The sequence below is a fragment of the Trichoderma evansii genome, assembly GCF_050947405.1.
Source record: "Trichoderma evansii strain SZMC 28006 chromosome Unknown GGI43scaffold_4, whole genome shotgun sequence".
In the NCBI taxonomy this organism is placed as follows: domain Eukaryota; kingdom Fungi; phylum Ascomycota; class Sordariomycetes; order Hypocreales; family Hypocreaceae; genus Trichoderma; species Trichoderma evansii.
This window is the reverse complement of record NW_028145202.1, coordinates 1,226,875-1,239,414: the sequence shown is the minus strand read 5'-3', so window position 1 is coordinate 1,239,414 and position 12,540 is coordinate 1,226,875. Positions and strand designations below refer to the sequence as shown.

The 12,540-nt window shown below is 52.0% G+C and overlaps 3 protein-coding genes across 3 annotated transcripts; 2 read left to right on the top strand and 1 right to left on the bottom strand.

Moving 5' to 3' along the window:
* Window positions 1–3,918: 3,918 nt before the first annotated feature.
* Window positions 3,919–6,698, top strand: GGI43DRAFT_291810 (MEF2 family transcription factor). The gene is made up of 3 exons (XM_083201401.1): window positions 3,919–4,290; window positions 4,369–4,525; window positions 4,622–6,698. The coding sequence occupies exons 1-3, from the start codon at window positions 4,235–4,237 to the stop codon at window positions 6,227–6,229; spliced, it is 1,821 nt and encodes a 606-aa protein (XP_083063383.1). The 5' UTR covers window positions 3,919–4,234; the 3' UTR covers window positions 6,230–6,698.
* Window positions 6,699–7,113: 415 nt separating this feature from the next.
* On the bottom strand, window positions 7,114–7,877 carry GGI43DRAFT_381237 (uncharacterized protein; the record flags this gene model as incomplete). Its single annotated transcript, XM_083203092.1, has 2 exons — window positions 7,114–7,146; window positions 7,251–7,877. The coding sequence occupies 2 exons, from the start codon at window positions 7,875–7,877 to the stop codon at window positions 7,114–7,116; spliced, it is 660 nt and encodes a 219-aa protein (XP_083063382.1).
* Window positions 7,878–9,855: 1,978 nt separating this feature from the next.
* On the top strand, window positions 9,856–12,035 carry GGI43DRAFT_421219 (FAD binding domain-containing protein; the record flags this gene model as incomplete). The annotated part of the gene is made up of 4 exons (XM_083207914.1): window positions 9,856–9,889; window positions 10,043–10,111; window positions 10,213–10,450; window positions 10,526–12,035. The coding sequence occupies 4 exons, from the start codon at window positions 9,856–9,858 to the stop codon at window positions 12,033–12,035; spliced, it is 1,851 nt and encodes a 616-aa protein (XP_083063381.1).
* Window positions 12,036–12,540: the final 505 nt, after the last annotated feature.

The window sequence follows — 12,540 nt, the reverse complement described above, 5'->3', positions numbered from 1 at the left end:
ACATTGTGGTAGCAGCAATGCAGCCGTGCTTGTTCTTTTTCACTTACGTGCCGAAACAAGCTGCGCACCGTAACAAAGAAAGGTACGCAAAAAATGATATGCTTAGCGATACAAAAGCAATGGAGGTAAAAGTCGATGGAATATACGAAAATTTTCTGGATGGGGTGACGCAGCAGAACACCGTACTGTTTCTGATCCTGTCGCCGGCAAAACACGCCGTGGATGAGTCGGGTAATGATGAAATTGGGAATGATGAGGCTTCGATTAACACGCAAAGGGGCAAGCAGCACAGGAGTTTGGGTTTTCAAGCATTTCAGCCCCATAGGCTTGATTGGCGTTCAAGGGAGATTAAAGAGTTAATTTTGAAACATATGCACGCCAAGAGGATTCTTCTAGGCACATACGTAGAACGTACAAAGCAAAGCCTACTCATGGGCGATGGCGTCTCAGTTACGACTTGCCGTTCCAGCTCAAGCCGTCTCAAGTGATTTGATAGGAAGAGAGATTTACCATGAAGAGTTCCAGATGCGTGATGTGTAGCTGCAAGTAAGAAAATGGCTTGCATGAGTAACGATGTGAGGAATTAGGCCGGCGGATCATGAGGCAGCAGTTTAGGTATTTCGGGTAGCCTCGTGGCCGGGAAGCTTTTAGATGTCTTAAGGGCGATTTGGCCAACACGGCGCAAATCATGATACGATTTATGGGAAAACAGTCGATTTGAGGGGTCAACTGCAGCAATATTATGCACTCGAGGACATGTTAGCCCGCAGCAGATGGCGATGACAGGTGACGATGATGATGCTTGATAGGATGGTGTTGAGTGGGAAGAAAAAAAAAGGGTCTGACTAGTGTGTATGCGCGAAGCTCCAAGAGTATTTTTAGAACTGCACTATAAGAAATACAGTAATACCCTTGCATGAGGGCCCAAAATAAGAAGAGGATGGGCAGGCGGCCAATCGGTAAGCTTGTAGGGGGTCTACGGCGGGCGGAGGAGGCTGAGCGGGAAGAGCGGGTGGGTGGCTTTAAGGCGGAGTCGAGAAGATTGAGTGTAAGAAACCCAATTTTCGATCTATTGCTGCTGCTGTTTTATTGATTTGGGCTTTTTGAGGGTGACATGTCGAGTGTGCGCGCATGCAATCGGCAGGGCAGGGATCGGAGATAAATTGAAAAGTGTCAATGACGAGAGAGTGATCGAGATGGAGAGAGACAGAACAAAGAAGGAAAGGCGAGTATCCGCAAGAATGAGCTGAGGAGGCTGAGCCGGGTGGGCCCCTGGATCTCGCGACATGGTGTTTTCTTCCAGGGCCTGGGGTATGGGTATGGCATCTGCAGTGATACGCTTCATAGTTCTCTGCGTCTACTATTTTTGTTTTGTTTTTTATCTGAGGGGAACAGGGACAGCGTGGGGGCTTTTGTTTCAGAAGTTGTGTTATTCCTATTTGCTCTGATACAGCTGTTCTATTTCAGACTTCTTGCAGCATTGTTGGTTCCAACAGGTGATGATCCAGAAGAGGCCAGCGGCAGGGCGCTTATCTGCGACTGGTGATAGGGTCGGCGCCACTATAAACCAAAATCTCGGCTTACAGCATCGACGGATAGATTCCGGACGCGCACGAAGCAGGTGATTCACTACCTAGAGCTTAGGTACTTTTTGCTTTTCATCTTCTTCTTTTCTCTTCTCTCTTGTGATGCCAATCCACTCGGCCACATGTGTGGACCCTCGGGTGAGAGCGAGGGCAGCTTTGACGCGATGACTGTCTAGCATGTGACGTCTAGACGAGCTGCAGAGCCTGAGGATTTAAGTCGTTGCCTAAGCGCGTGCCCTCCACGACGCACCTCGCAGCCATTGGCGAGAAGCGCGGGCGAATGTGTGCCGCATCGAGACATGATATGGGCATCGAGACATGATATGGTACTGACGGGCGTTGGGTGCGTGGGCCAGTCGTCTGGTGTTTCAATGCGCTGGGGAGGTGGTCTCCGCATTCGTGTTAGCAGTACAGTAGCAGCAGCATCCAGTGTGCTGGTTCTGCCTTGTAGCCTCGTCTTGCATCGCCTGGAGGGGAGGGCGAGTGCTCCTGACGGTCTGACCTGGGCGGCGAGCAGCATCATCTGCCAGGCCGCTGTGGTGGTGAGCGGTAGGCCAAGTCCGGATTACTACAGGCTCGGCTTTTGCTGCCGTTGCTCCTTGGAAATGGCTGCATGAACACCGAGAATCAGGAACCCTTGGAGGCTTGGCTGGGCAGACCAAGACGAGGTAGGCTTAGACCTCCTTCCAGGGAGAAGAAACGATGGGCATGCGAGAACCGTCCGTTTCGCCCAACGTTGGCAACAAACCGTCAGAAAGGCAAAAAAGAGCTTCCCCTGCCATTCGTTTCTCCTCGGGTGGCGGCTAAAGAAGGCTGGATATACCTACAAGCCTGGCAGATCGTTATCACCGTTGCCGCGAAACGCTCCGGTTATCACAAACTACAGGTACGTGCTTGCCCGGGGGTCTGGCAAATAGGCCAGGCTGCTGTGGGTACATGGGGCCATTTTTCATTCGAATTAATCTTACGGGGATGGAGTCGCTGGGAGAATTTTACCTACGATATTTGCTAATCTTGCATGGTAACACCACGGATGACTGACTAATTTAAACGGGCTTAGTCGTCGGTCAATGAGATTCTATTGTATAGCATGCCATGATTCAAGGATTACATAAAGCTGCGTTTGACAAACACTTACAAAGAAACGGAACTGCTCGAAATTTGGAATCCTAGGCCTTGGGAACGGTGGCTAGGCAGATTGTGTAGTAGGGCTATTACGGGCCCCAGGGAGCAAGGGTGCAGCCCAAGCTAAGCCCATGACACGGTGGTTCGTCCGTTACAGTTTGCAACTGGAGCGTCACGTCAGAGCCCTGCTGGACGCGGCACTGCGTCTGGCGTCAGTTAGCAGTTATTAGAGCGTCGTATCTCTCCGCCAGGGAATCCTTGCCAGCAGTGGCGCGAGCCGGGAGCCATCGCCGCAACGTACGTGCTGTAGCCGTGCAGCAGTAGTAACAGCAAGTAGTATAACTGTAGGGCAATGCAATGCACCACCATGTCAAATCAATTCAACGTCGAATCCGCACTCGAATCCGCTGGCCAGATAAAACTGCTGCTAAGCCTTCCCGCTGCAGCCAGTAAAATACGGCAGAGGGGCGCTGCCAGCCCACGGCAAATCAACTGCGAGGGCAGCGCAGCCAAAACAGGAAGCGAAAGCCCCCCCTCCGCCTCCACCCTGTAGCTTTGGGCAGTTCCCTGCTGGACTTGTACTAGTAGGGCCCTTTTTCCCCTTCTTCCCTCTTAATTTTTTTTTCCACTCCCCTTCAGACTGAACACGATCTGGCTATTATTAGAAGCCTCCAACGCCAGATTCAGCCCCATCGTCCTGCAACCGCCTATGCCAACACGTTTAATCCAACCCCCAGCTTCAACGATCAACCGCTGCAACGCACCCCGACGCTTCCCACCCAGCATCCCAAGCGACAGACGCTGCCGCTGCCGCTGCATGTATCGCGCCGCATTGCGACCGCGACTGCGACTGGATCGGCTCTGGTGCTGAAGCCGCCCGCCACTGGGCATCGACTCCCCGGCTCTGCTCCGTCTTGCGAACCAACGTCGTGCGGCATCCCATTCTTTGCTTCGCGCCTAGCCTGCCTGCCTGCCTCCGTCCGTTAGGCCACTATAGGTATATAATTGTGGCTGCCGGTAATTGTACATAGGTGGCGCCTCCTGCTTCCTCCCGTCGTCCTCGGCCTCAACTCCTCCATCGCCATCCTTGTCTTGGTGCGCCCGCGCATGACAAGAAGACCAAGCACACGCCACTTTATATACTAGTACTGCCGCTGCCGCTGCTAGTATTGGCCCTCGTCTCTTGCCATCTCCCTGGGGCGAGCCATCTTACTCCCCGTTCTTCTTTGTCTCTCTCTTTGTGGGTCCGGACAAAACATTTCTCGGCGGCGCGTGCTTTTTTAGACATTGCACAAATCTTCGCTCCCGCTTCACGGGCCCAATTTCGATCTCGACCTCGAAAAATTCCCCTTCTCCGAGCGACCTTGACTGCTGGGTTCCAACTCGAGACCCGCCACAGCCAAACACGTCCACGGCCGTCGGGTACTGGACGATCCCGAGCCTCGAGTCTTTCAGCCTCGCGCGCCGTTCCATCTCACTCCTCTATACCGCGATTCTTTTGGCCCTGCCAGCTGTAATTCAAAATGGGTCGAAGAAAGATTGAGATCAAGGCCATTAGAGATGACCGCAATCGCTCTGTGTATGTTATCACCAAGTCGTTCCCTTGAGCCCATTGCCGTCTATATGTTCTTGAGCTAATATCGACATCCTATCTTAGGACCTTTCTCAAGCGAAAGGGCGGCCTGTTCAAGAAGGCGCATGAGCTCTCTGTCTTGTGCTCCGTCGATGTCGCTGTTTTCATCTTTGGCAACAACAAAAAGTTGTATGAATACTCTTCAGCAGATATGCAGCATCTCATCACCAAATACCAATACGTAGGTTCCACTAAGGCCGCCGAGTCGGCCGCATGGTTATCCATGTCCACTCCAATTCTGGCAGGACGCGATTAGCTGATGTAATGACACTTGTAGCACGGCGGTCCCAATGAGCACAAAGGCCCTGCCGACTTTAACGGCGGCGGAAACGACGACGACGATGATGAAGACGGCGACGGAACGCCTCCTCGGGGCCCCGACGGAATGGAAGCTCATATGATGCCTCCTCACTTCCAAGGCCAACCTCAGTCCTTCCCTCCTCATATCCGCCATCAGACAGCCTCAGTATCACCTCCCATTCCCAACGGCGTGCCTTTCCAAGGCCATCCTGCTCACCTCCAGCGAAGCCACACGCCGCAGCCTGCCGTCCCATCACGGCCCGGCTCGAGAGGAGATATGCGGCGCATGGGTCCCGGCATGATGTCCCAGCCCGTCGGCCCCCATGGACCTCATCCAGGAATCACATACATGCCCACGCCTCCCATCTACAACCCTTCTGCTGGTAACCATTCCAACTTGATGCCACCCCAGCCTGGTCCTTATCCTTTCCAACCACCACAGCAACAGCAACAGCCATATATGGAAGAACGAAGACCGTCTGCACCCCCTGCCTTTAATGCTCATCCGCCTCCTCAGCCCCTGGCAGCAGGCCCACGCCCAGAGCCCTCCCCTCCTCAGCCGCCTCATCAACTAGTCCCTCCGCATTCTCTCCCCCCTCACATGACTTCACCGCAGCCATCACGACGTCCCTTGGATCCACAACCTCCTCCACCCATCGAACTGAAGCCAGAAGGTTCCGAGCGACCCAAGGCGCCTCTGATCAACACGGACACAGCGATCAAGAAGTTATCCCAGCGCAAATCTCACAGTATCTTCACCCCCATCGAGGAAAACCGGTCAATCTTATCTCAGCATTTGGCGTCTTTTGCTTCCGAATCTCAGTCTCAAGCAAATGCAAACCGGTCTCAATCGGTTGATAATGGACCCATGATACGAAATGGAGAATCGTCTTCGCCGCACCTACCACAACGATCTAATTTACGCAATACATCGATATCCTCTCTTCCTGATACTCCAAATACCAGCAGTCTAAAGATCAACACAACTGTGGGAGGCGCACGGCCGAAACCACCTCGGCTTACTGTCCAAATTCCGGATGGAGCATCCGAAGCTGGCGGTAGTGCAACAGGCGACTCGAACTCACCTCGGAATCCAGCAGATGCCGTCTCCCACGCACAGCATCGGCATGGTACCGTAGTCCTCCCGCCCCCTTCTCCATCTGCCACCACACTCCTCTCCGCCGGGGCTACAGGCCCGCCCAATCCTTTCGCTCGACCGGTCCCACAACAGAATATCAATGGTGACACGCCGGTTTCCGCTCTCCCGTCTCGGTTCCTTAACAATGAGCTGCTACCCAGTCCCAGTAGCTTCTACCCGGAATGGAACTTTAGAGGAAGTGATAACAACACACTACCCAGCCCTCTAAACTTTGCCACGCCCGTGGTAGGCTCGGGGCCGAGTTTCCTTCGGGACGATAGCCACATGCAAGGTAGTGGCGGGAATACTGAGGCAGGTAACAACCTTGGCGGCTCGACACAGCCGTCAGGGTTGGCAAAACGAAAGAGCCCAGAGCTTGAAGTAACTGGCCCTGATGAGAACCATGACATGGCTAGCGACCCCAAACGCTTGAAAGTGGACCGATAGGATGTATGAGATACTTGTTGGGTAATTTTGATTCTCTTCATATTCTTCCAGATACCCCTTTGTCCTGTATCAACTTAGAATCTTCTTTCCTTCTCTTTCTCTTTTTTTTCTTATCCTATATTTTATTTCATGTATATTTATTATATGGTTTCTGTTCTCCATCTTTTCTTTTTCATGGATGAGTTTTGTCTACAAATCCCTCCTGTACCTGTCGTTAAAGTATTCGTCAAGATGGAGGTTTTGTTTTCTGTATTGGCATTATTGATTGGGAGATTTATGTTGGTGTTGCTGAAGGGGTGCATTTGTGTTGTTTATTTTCACGCTTTTTCACTCTGTTTTTGCATACTGAATGGAGGTCATCTTGTTTGTGGAGATGTGGAAAACGTGATTTTCAATCACAATTGAGGGAAAATCTTTTTTGTATCAAGCAGATCAGGGAAAGATGGTTTTGAAGCAAGGAGAAGTAGGAGAAGGGGGTTATGTATTTGGGGAGGGCGTTTTTGGCTAGAAAATGTAGTTAGGCTACACAGAACTGAAGGATATGAGGCATTGGTAGTTATTGGTGAATAATATTCCATTCTGCGTTGTTTAAAACTGTTTTCTTCTATCGACTTGTGATGTATGGCAATTGCTTCTTCCATTTTGGCTACTTGCCAGAGTTTTACACATTTAAGCAGACTAGGCAGTCGTTAATAATATCGAAGATGTTCCCTCACATGTTCATATGCAAGTAAATTATATCATATATCGCCTCAACAAAGGCTTAGCTTGTTGTAGCTATATTATTACAATCCAAAAAATGTGCTGCTAAAGAAAAAGAATGCAGGAGGTCGCATAAAGTCGTGTCATAAAAAAAAAAAGAGGGAAAAGGTATCATCACATCATTATACGTAATTCAAGACGCCGTTCAAAATCCACTAGATCAAACACATTCAGGTCAGCTTATGGGTTTCTTATCCTCGGTAGTATTGATTTGTTGTCCTTTCTTATATCTTGTCTTGGGGGAAGCAAAATAACTTACCACCTCGCCGTTGGCAACTCGACTAGCAACACGGTCTACTTCAACCTTATCTGGCATAATCACCCTCTTCTCATTGCCGTCTTTGTCTTTCTTTGCCTCCCACCACACCTCCGTCCCCGCAGCAGTCTTTGCCTTCACGCCAGCCTCCCAGGGACTCGTCCCGACGACAAGATGCGCCTCTACAAACTTGCGCAAGTTGTCGTCGGCGCGATCTTTGCCTCCGGAACCATCATAAGCCTGTTCTCCCAGGGCGGCATAATCGCCAGGGTTCTCCCAGGGCTTTCGCGGCAGGTCGTCGATTATGATGTTGTTCGGCGCGAGGACGGTGGTGTTTGTCTTTGCGTCGGAGAGAGGCTCGCTTGTGGACTCGTGCATGCGCGTGAGGGAGAAGAAGGTGGTGAGGGAGCGCTGGGTGCCGAGGATGTCGTACAGCAGCACGGCGGGTTGGACTTGGCTGTTGTTGTCGGAGGAGCCCATCATGACGGGGAGGTGGCCTGGAGGTGGGTGAGGAGGCAGACGGTGCTGCTGCTGCTCTGGCCGGCGGAGCGGTTCTTGGTCCGATGGAGGAGCTGTGGCTGCGGTTGCGGCGGTGAGTAGGCTGAGATGGAGTAAAGCGAAGAACTTCATGCTCTTCTTTCAGCGTTATAGGTGGCAGATTAGGCTGTAGGTTGGGCTGGAATTTGTGTTAGGATTTGTTACGATAGGTTGGATGGGTGTACGTTAGACTGGTATCGCGAATAAACAATGAACGACGTCACTAGGAGCATCTTGACGAATAGGGAAATCTACGGCGGTAGATGCTCAAATGGAATGGGTCTCTTGTCACGTGATCTAACTTTCTAGAAACCGAGCTGGCTATGGGACGAAAGCTGGGGCAGAAAAGCTGGAACGCCAGAGGTGGAAAATTAATATCCGAAGGCTAAATAAGAGAGCAAGCCTTAGTTGAAGGAATAGCAGAAGAGAAAGCAATAATTCCGTCGCGAGAAGTGCAGTAAATTCGTTGAGCAATATTGAAGCTAGAAAGGCAGTAGGAATACTGCACCTTTTTTTTCAACCATATGGTGAGCTGCATGCACCCCCTTGCGCAAACTTGGGTTAGGCAATGTGACATAAGGGAGATGGAACTTGGGGGACTGTGCTTTGCGCCTACAGTAGGACTTTCACATGAAAGTCCAAGAGACAGAAAGGCAAAAAACGAAACATTTGCTGCGACTCAGGGCCGGGGCTGGCCAATAGCGTGGCTGGGATCCGGCTCACCGAGCACGGAGACCATCATCTGACTTGCGCCCCTGTGGCCCCCCGGATTTGGGGTTTTGTTCTAAACAGTACTTGAATGTGTGGGGTAGAAGCTGGTCGTTTTTGCCTTGCTTTGCTGGGCTTATGTATGGGGGAAACACATGGTAGGTAGTAGTAATACGTAGACAGGTAGTGATGTGATGCTACGGTCAGCTGCGCTGACGGCGGCCTTGACATGTGAAAAGCATGTGGGAAGGGATGGGCGTGGGAAGAAGCGTTTTAGCGGGTGTGCTGATGTGCCCAGTTTGGCGCCAGATAGTGTAGCCGATTAATTAGGATGATCGCAGGTGATGTTTGGCAAAAGGAGTTTCCTGATTAAAAAAGCGTTGCCTGGTGGCAGACGACATCGTGCTGCCGAACGGTGAACTGGGACCTCCAAGGCTCGGGGACGAGGATTTAGCCTCGGCAGTCGCGTGTGCTACTCAAATTGGCAGAGGAGAGAGCCAAATGCAAACACGCTTGTTGAAGATGCAATCACTGAAAAATCACACGTTTTGAAAACGCCTACTTTCCTCATATCGCCTCGCATTTTCCCCCTTGATTTAATGGTATCCGGATCTTCGGCTATATGCTGCTAGTGGTAAGCAGCATCACAGTTGGCTGGTGTTTTCTGGTGTTCCGGGCCGGGAACGGACTGACGTTGCCCCAGTGGGAGTTTACAAAGCCTAATTGCTGATTTGACACTGCGATTGGGGTAGTTTAGTGGGGTGAGGAAAAGTGGCTAAAAAATGCTACGGAGTACCGGCAAAGAGGCCGTCGTTGTCGGGAATCATTCTGTAGATATCTGTGGTGGAAGAATTATGGAGAGTCAATTCTAAACGAGCTCGAGGTGAAGAAGAGAAGGAGAGAAGAATTTTATTGACGCAAAGTATCCAGCGTGCATTATCGGTGCTGTAGATGCCATGCCTCCCCGCAGGTGCCTTTCCACTGCCAGGCGCATTATTCCCCGTACCTCGCTCCCCGGCTTCAGGCTTCAGCGGGTTTAGTGGGCCGTCGACGCGCTGTGGTCAAGCACCCTCCAGCAGGTACCTGTGCCCGTCTCGGTGGCTTTCCCTTACCCACCCAAGGTTGCCTCGGCTCACTACCGTCCTCGGCGTGGAGCTCATGCCCATTCCGTAACTCTTTAAAACTCCAAAGGTCGAGCCGCGATCTACTTCTTATCCCCTTCTTTTCTTCTCCTCTCTCCATTCTCTTCTTTTTCCCTCCCCGTCCATCTATATACCCTCGTTGTCTTTCTCCGTCTGATTAACAGTCGCGTCGTCTTCCCTTTCTTGCCCCTCTACCGCTTCAGACTCCTCACATCACCACCATGGCTCCCAGAGTAATTGTCGTTGGTGGCGGCCGTAAGTAATAGTCTTGATTCCTCCGCCTCTCTCTTCTTCTTTCTGCCGCTTTTGTTCTGTTCATCCTTGGAGACGAGATGGACACTTGCGCGACAGCGAGAAGAGACGGAATTCGGCTAGGACCATCAGTTTGCTGACTAGATGCCATTACAGTTTCTGGTCTTTCAGCCGCTCACACTATCTACCTTGCCGGTGGCAACGTAGTGGTTCTCGACAAGCAGGGTAAGTGTTTCCCCATAACCGCAATTAGCCCAATTCTCGCTCCACAGCGAGTGTAAGAGGCTCGGGAGGATTTGACCCGAAATGCTGACTCCTGCGCTCAGGTTTCTTCGGTGGTAACTCTACCAAGGCCACCTCCGGCATCAATGGTGCCTTGACCCGCACCCAGGTCGACCACAACATCCGCGACTCCGTCAAGCAGTTCTACGATGATACCCTCAAGTCTGCTCGTGAGCAGGCTCGTCCCGACCTCATCAAGGTCCTCACATACAAGTCCGCTGCTGCCGTTGAGTGGCTTCAGGATGTGTTCAACCTGGACCTGACTTTGGTCTCTCGACTGGGGTAAGTTGGCTTGTCTCATTTGAATGGCGTTTCTTCACTCTAGCGGAACAATTTGGCTAACAAAATGTTTTATAGTGGCCACTCCCAGCCCCGAACCCACCGAGGCCACGATGCCAAATTCCCCGGTATGGCCATCACCTACGCTCTGATGCAGCGCATTGAGGAGCTTGCCGAGGCCGAACCCCACCGTGTCGAGATCATCAAGAAGGCCCGCGTCACCAGCCTGAACAAGGATGGCAACACCGTCACTGGTGTCACTTATGAGCTGAACGGCGAGACCGCCTCCCTGGACGGCCCCGTCATCCTGGCTACCGGTGGATACGCCGCTGATTTCGGCGAGGGCTCTCTGCTCAAGAAGCACCGCCCCGAGCTCATGGGCCTTGCTACTACCAACGGCACCCACGCCACTGGTGACGGTCAGAAGATGATCATGGACATTGGTGGTAACGGCATTGACATGGACAAGGTCCAGGTCCACCCTACTGGTCTGGTCGACCCCAAGGACCCTGGCAACAAGTGGAAGTTCTTGGCCGCTGAGGCTCTGCGTGGTGAGGGTGGTCTCCTTCTCAACGCCGATGGTGACCGATTCTGCGACGAGCTCGGCCACCGTGATTACGTCTCTGGCATGATGTGGAAGGAGAAGGACAAGAACAAGTTCCCCATCCGCCTCATCCTCAACTCCAAGGCCTCCAACGTCCTGGACTTCCACACTCGCCACTACTCTGGCCGTGGCCTCATGAAGAAGATCACTGGCCAGCAGCTCGCCAAGGAGATTGGCTGCACTCCTGAGCACCTCCAGAAGACCTTCCAGACCTACAACGCCATTGCCGAGGGCAAGCAGAAGGACCCCTGGGGCAAGAAGTTCTTCCACAACCTGCCCGTTGACATCAACGACGACTTCCACGTCGCTCTCATGGAGCCCGTCCTCCACTTCACCATGGGTGGTGTCGAGATCAACGACCGCGCCCAGGTCCTCAACCAGGAGCAGAAGCCCTTTGACGGTCTCTTCGCCTGTGGTGAGTTGGCTGGTGGTGTCCACGGTGCCAACCGTCTTGGTGGTTCCTCATTGCTTGGCTGTGTCGTCTACGGCCGTGTTGCCGGTGACAGTGCCAGCAGCTACCTCTTCCAGCACGCCCTCCAGGGCACTGCTGGCGCTGCTCAGCGTCTGGGCCAGATTTCCCTGCACCTCGACCCGTCTGCTCCCGGTAAGCTGACCGTGGAGTGGGCCAACGGCGGTGTTGCCAGCTCTGGTCCCGCTCAGGTTGCCGCTGCCCCTGCCGCTGCTGCTCCCAAGGCGGCTTCCAAGCCCAAGGCTTTCTCCATCCCTGAGACTGAGTACACTATGGAGGAGATTGCCAAGCACAACACCAAGGACGACCTGTGGGTTGTCGTCAAGGGCGTTGTCCTGGACCTGACTAACTGGGTTGAGGAGCACCCCGGTGGTGTCAACGCCATCCTGAACTTCATGGGCCGTGATGCCACCGAGGAGTTTGCCATGCTGCACGACGACGAGGTCATCCCCAAGTACGCCCCTGAGCAGGTCATTGGCCGCGTCAAGGGACAGAAGGTCACCCTGGAGATTTAAAGAAAGAAAATACAAACGAACGAAATGTAATGTCATGTATAAAAACATAAGGCCCTGAGCTGAAAGATGAATGGGAAAAAGAGATGGAACGAATGATGGCATTCACGGGAAGGAGATGCGTATACCATTATGACGATTGTGAGGGCGGAGCCTCAGAAATTGTTTTGCTCTCACCACGATGAGCTGTTAGATTGTCTTTTTTACAGGCGCACTGGGCTTGGTTGTTTAATATGTGGTTTTATGTAATGTACGGATAGTTATAGTTGCATATAAATCAATTGCTTAATCAAATGCTTTCGTCTGCGTTTCTTAACGTGTAATCTATCAAGTGTGAACAACAGTGTATCACTACCAATCAACGACTAAATAGCATGTCGTTTTACCTTCTCAATAGCTGGATTTAGAAAGCAATGAGGGAGTACACATTTTATATCTCTGTGAATTATATGACTTGTATAGATATCCATCATTTGTTTAAAAAGGATATACCCTACTCGCTCATTTC

Coding starts and splice junctions, on each gene's coding strand:
- GGI43DRAFT_291810 (XM_083201401.1), top strand. CDS start 4,235: ATGGGTCGAAGAAAGATTGAGATCAAGGCCATTAGAGATGACCGCAAT. Junction 4,291..4,368: donor GATGACCGCAATCGCTCTGT/GTATGTTATCAC, acceptor ATCCTATCTTAG/GACCTTTCTCAAGCGAAAGG. Junction 4,526..4,621: donor TCATCACCAAATACCAATAC/GTAGGTTCCACT, acceptor TGACACTTGTAG/CACGGCGGTCCCAATGAGCA.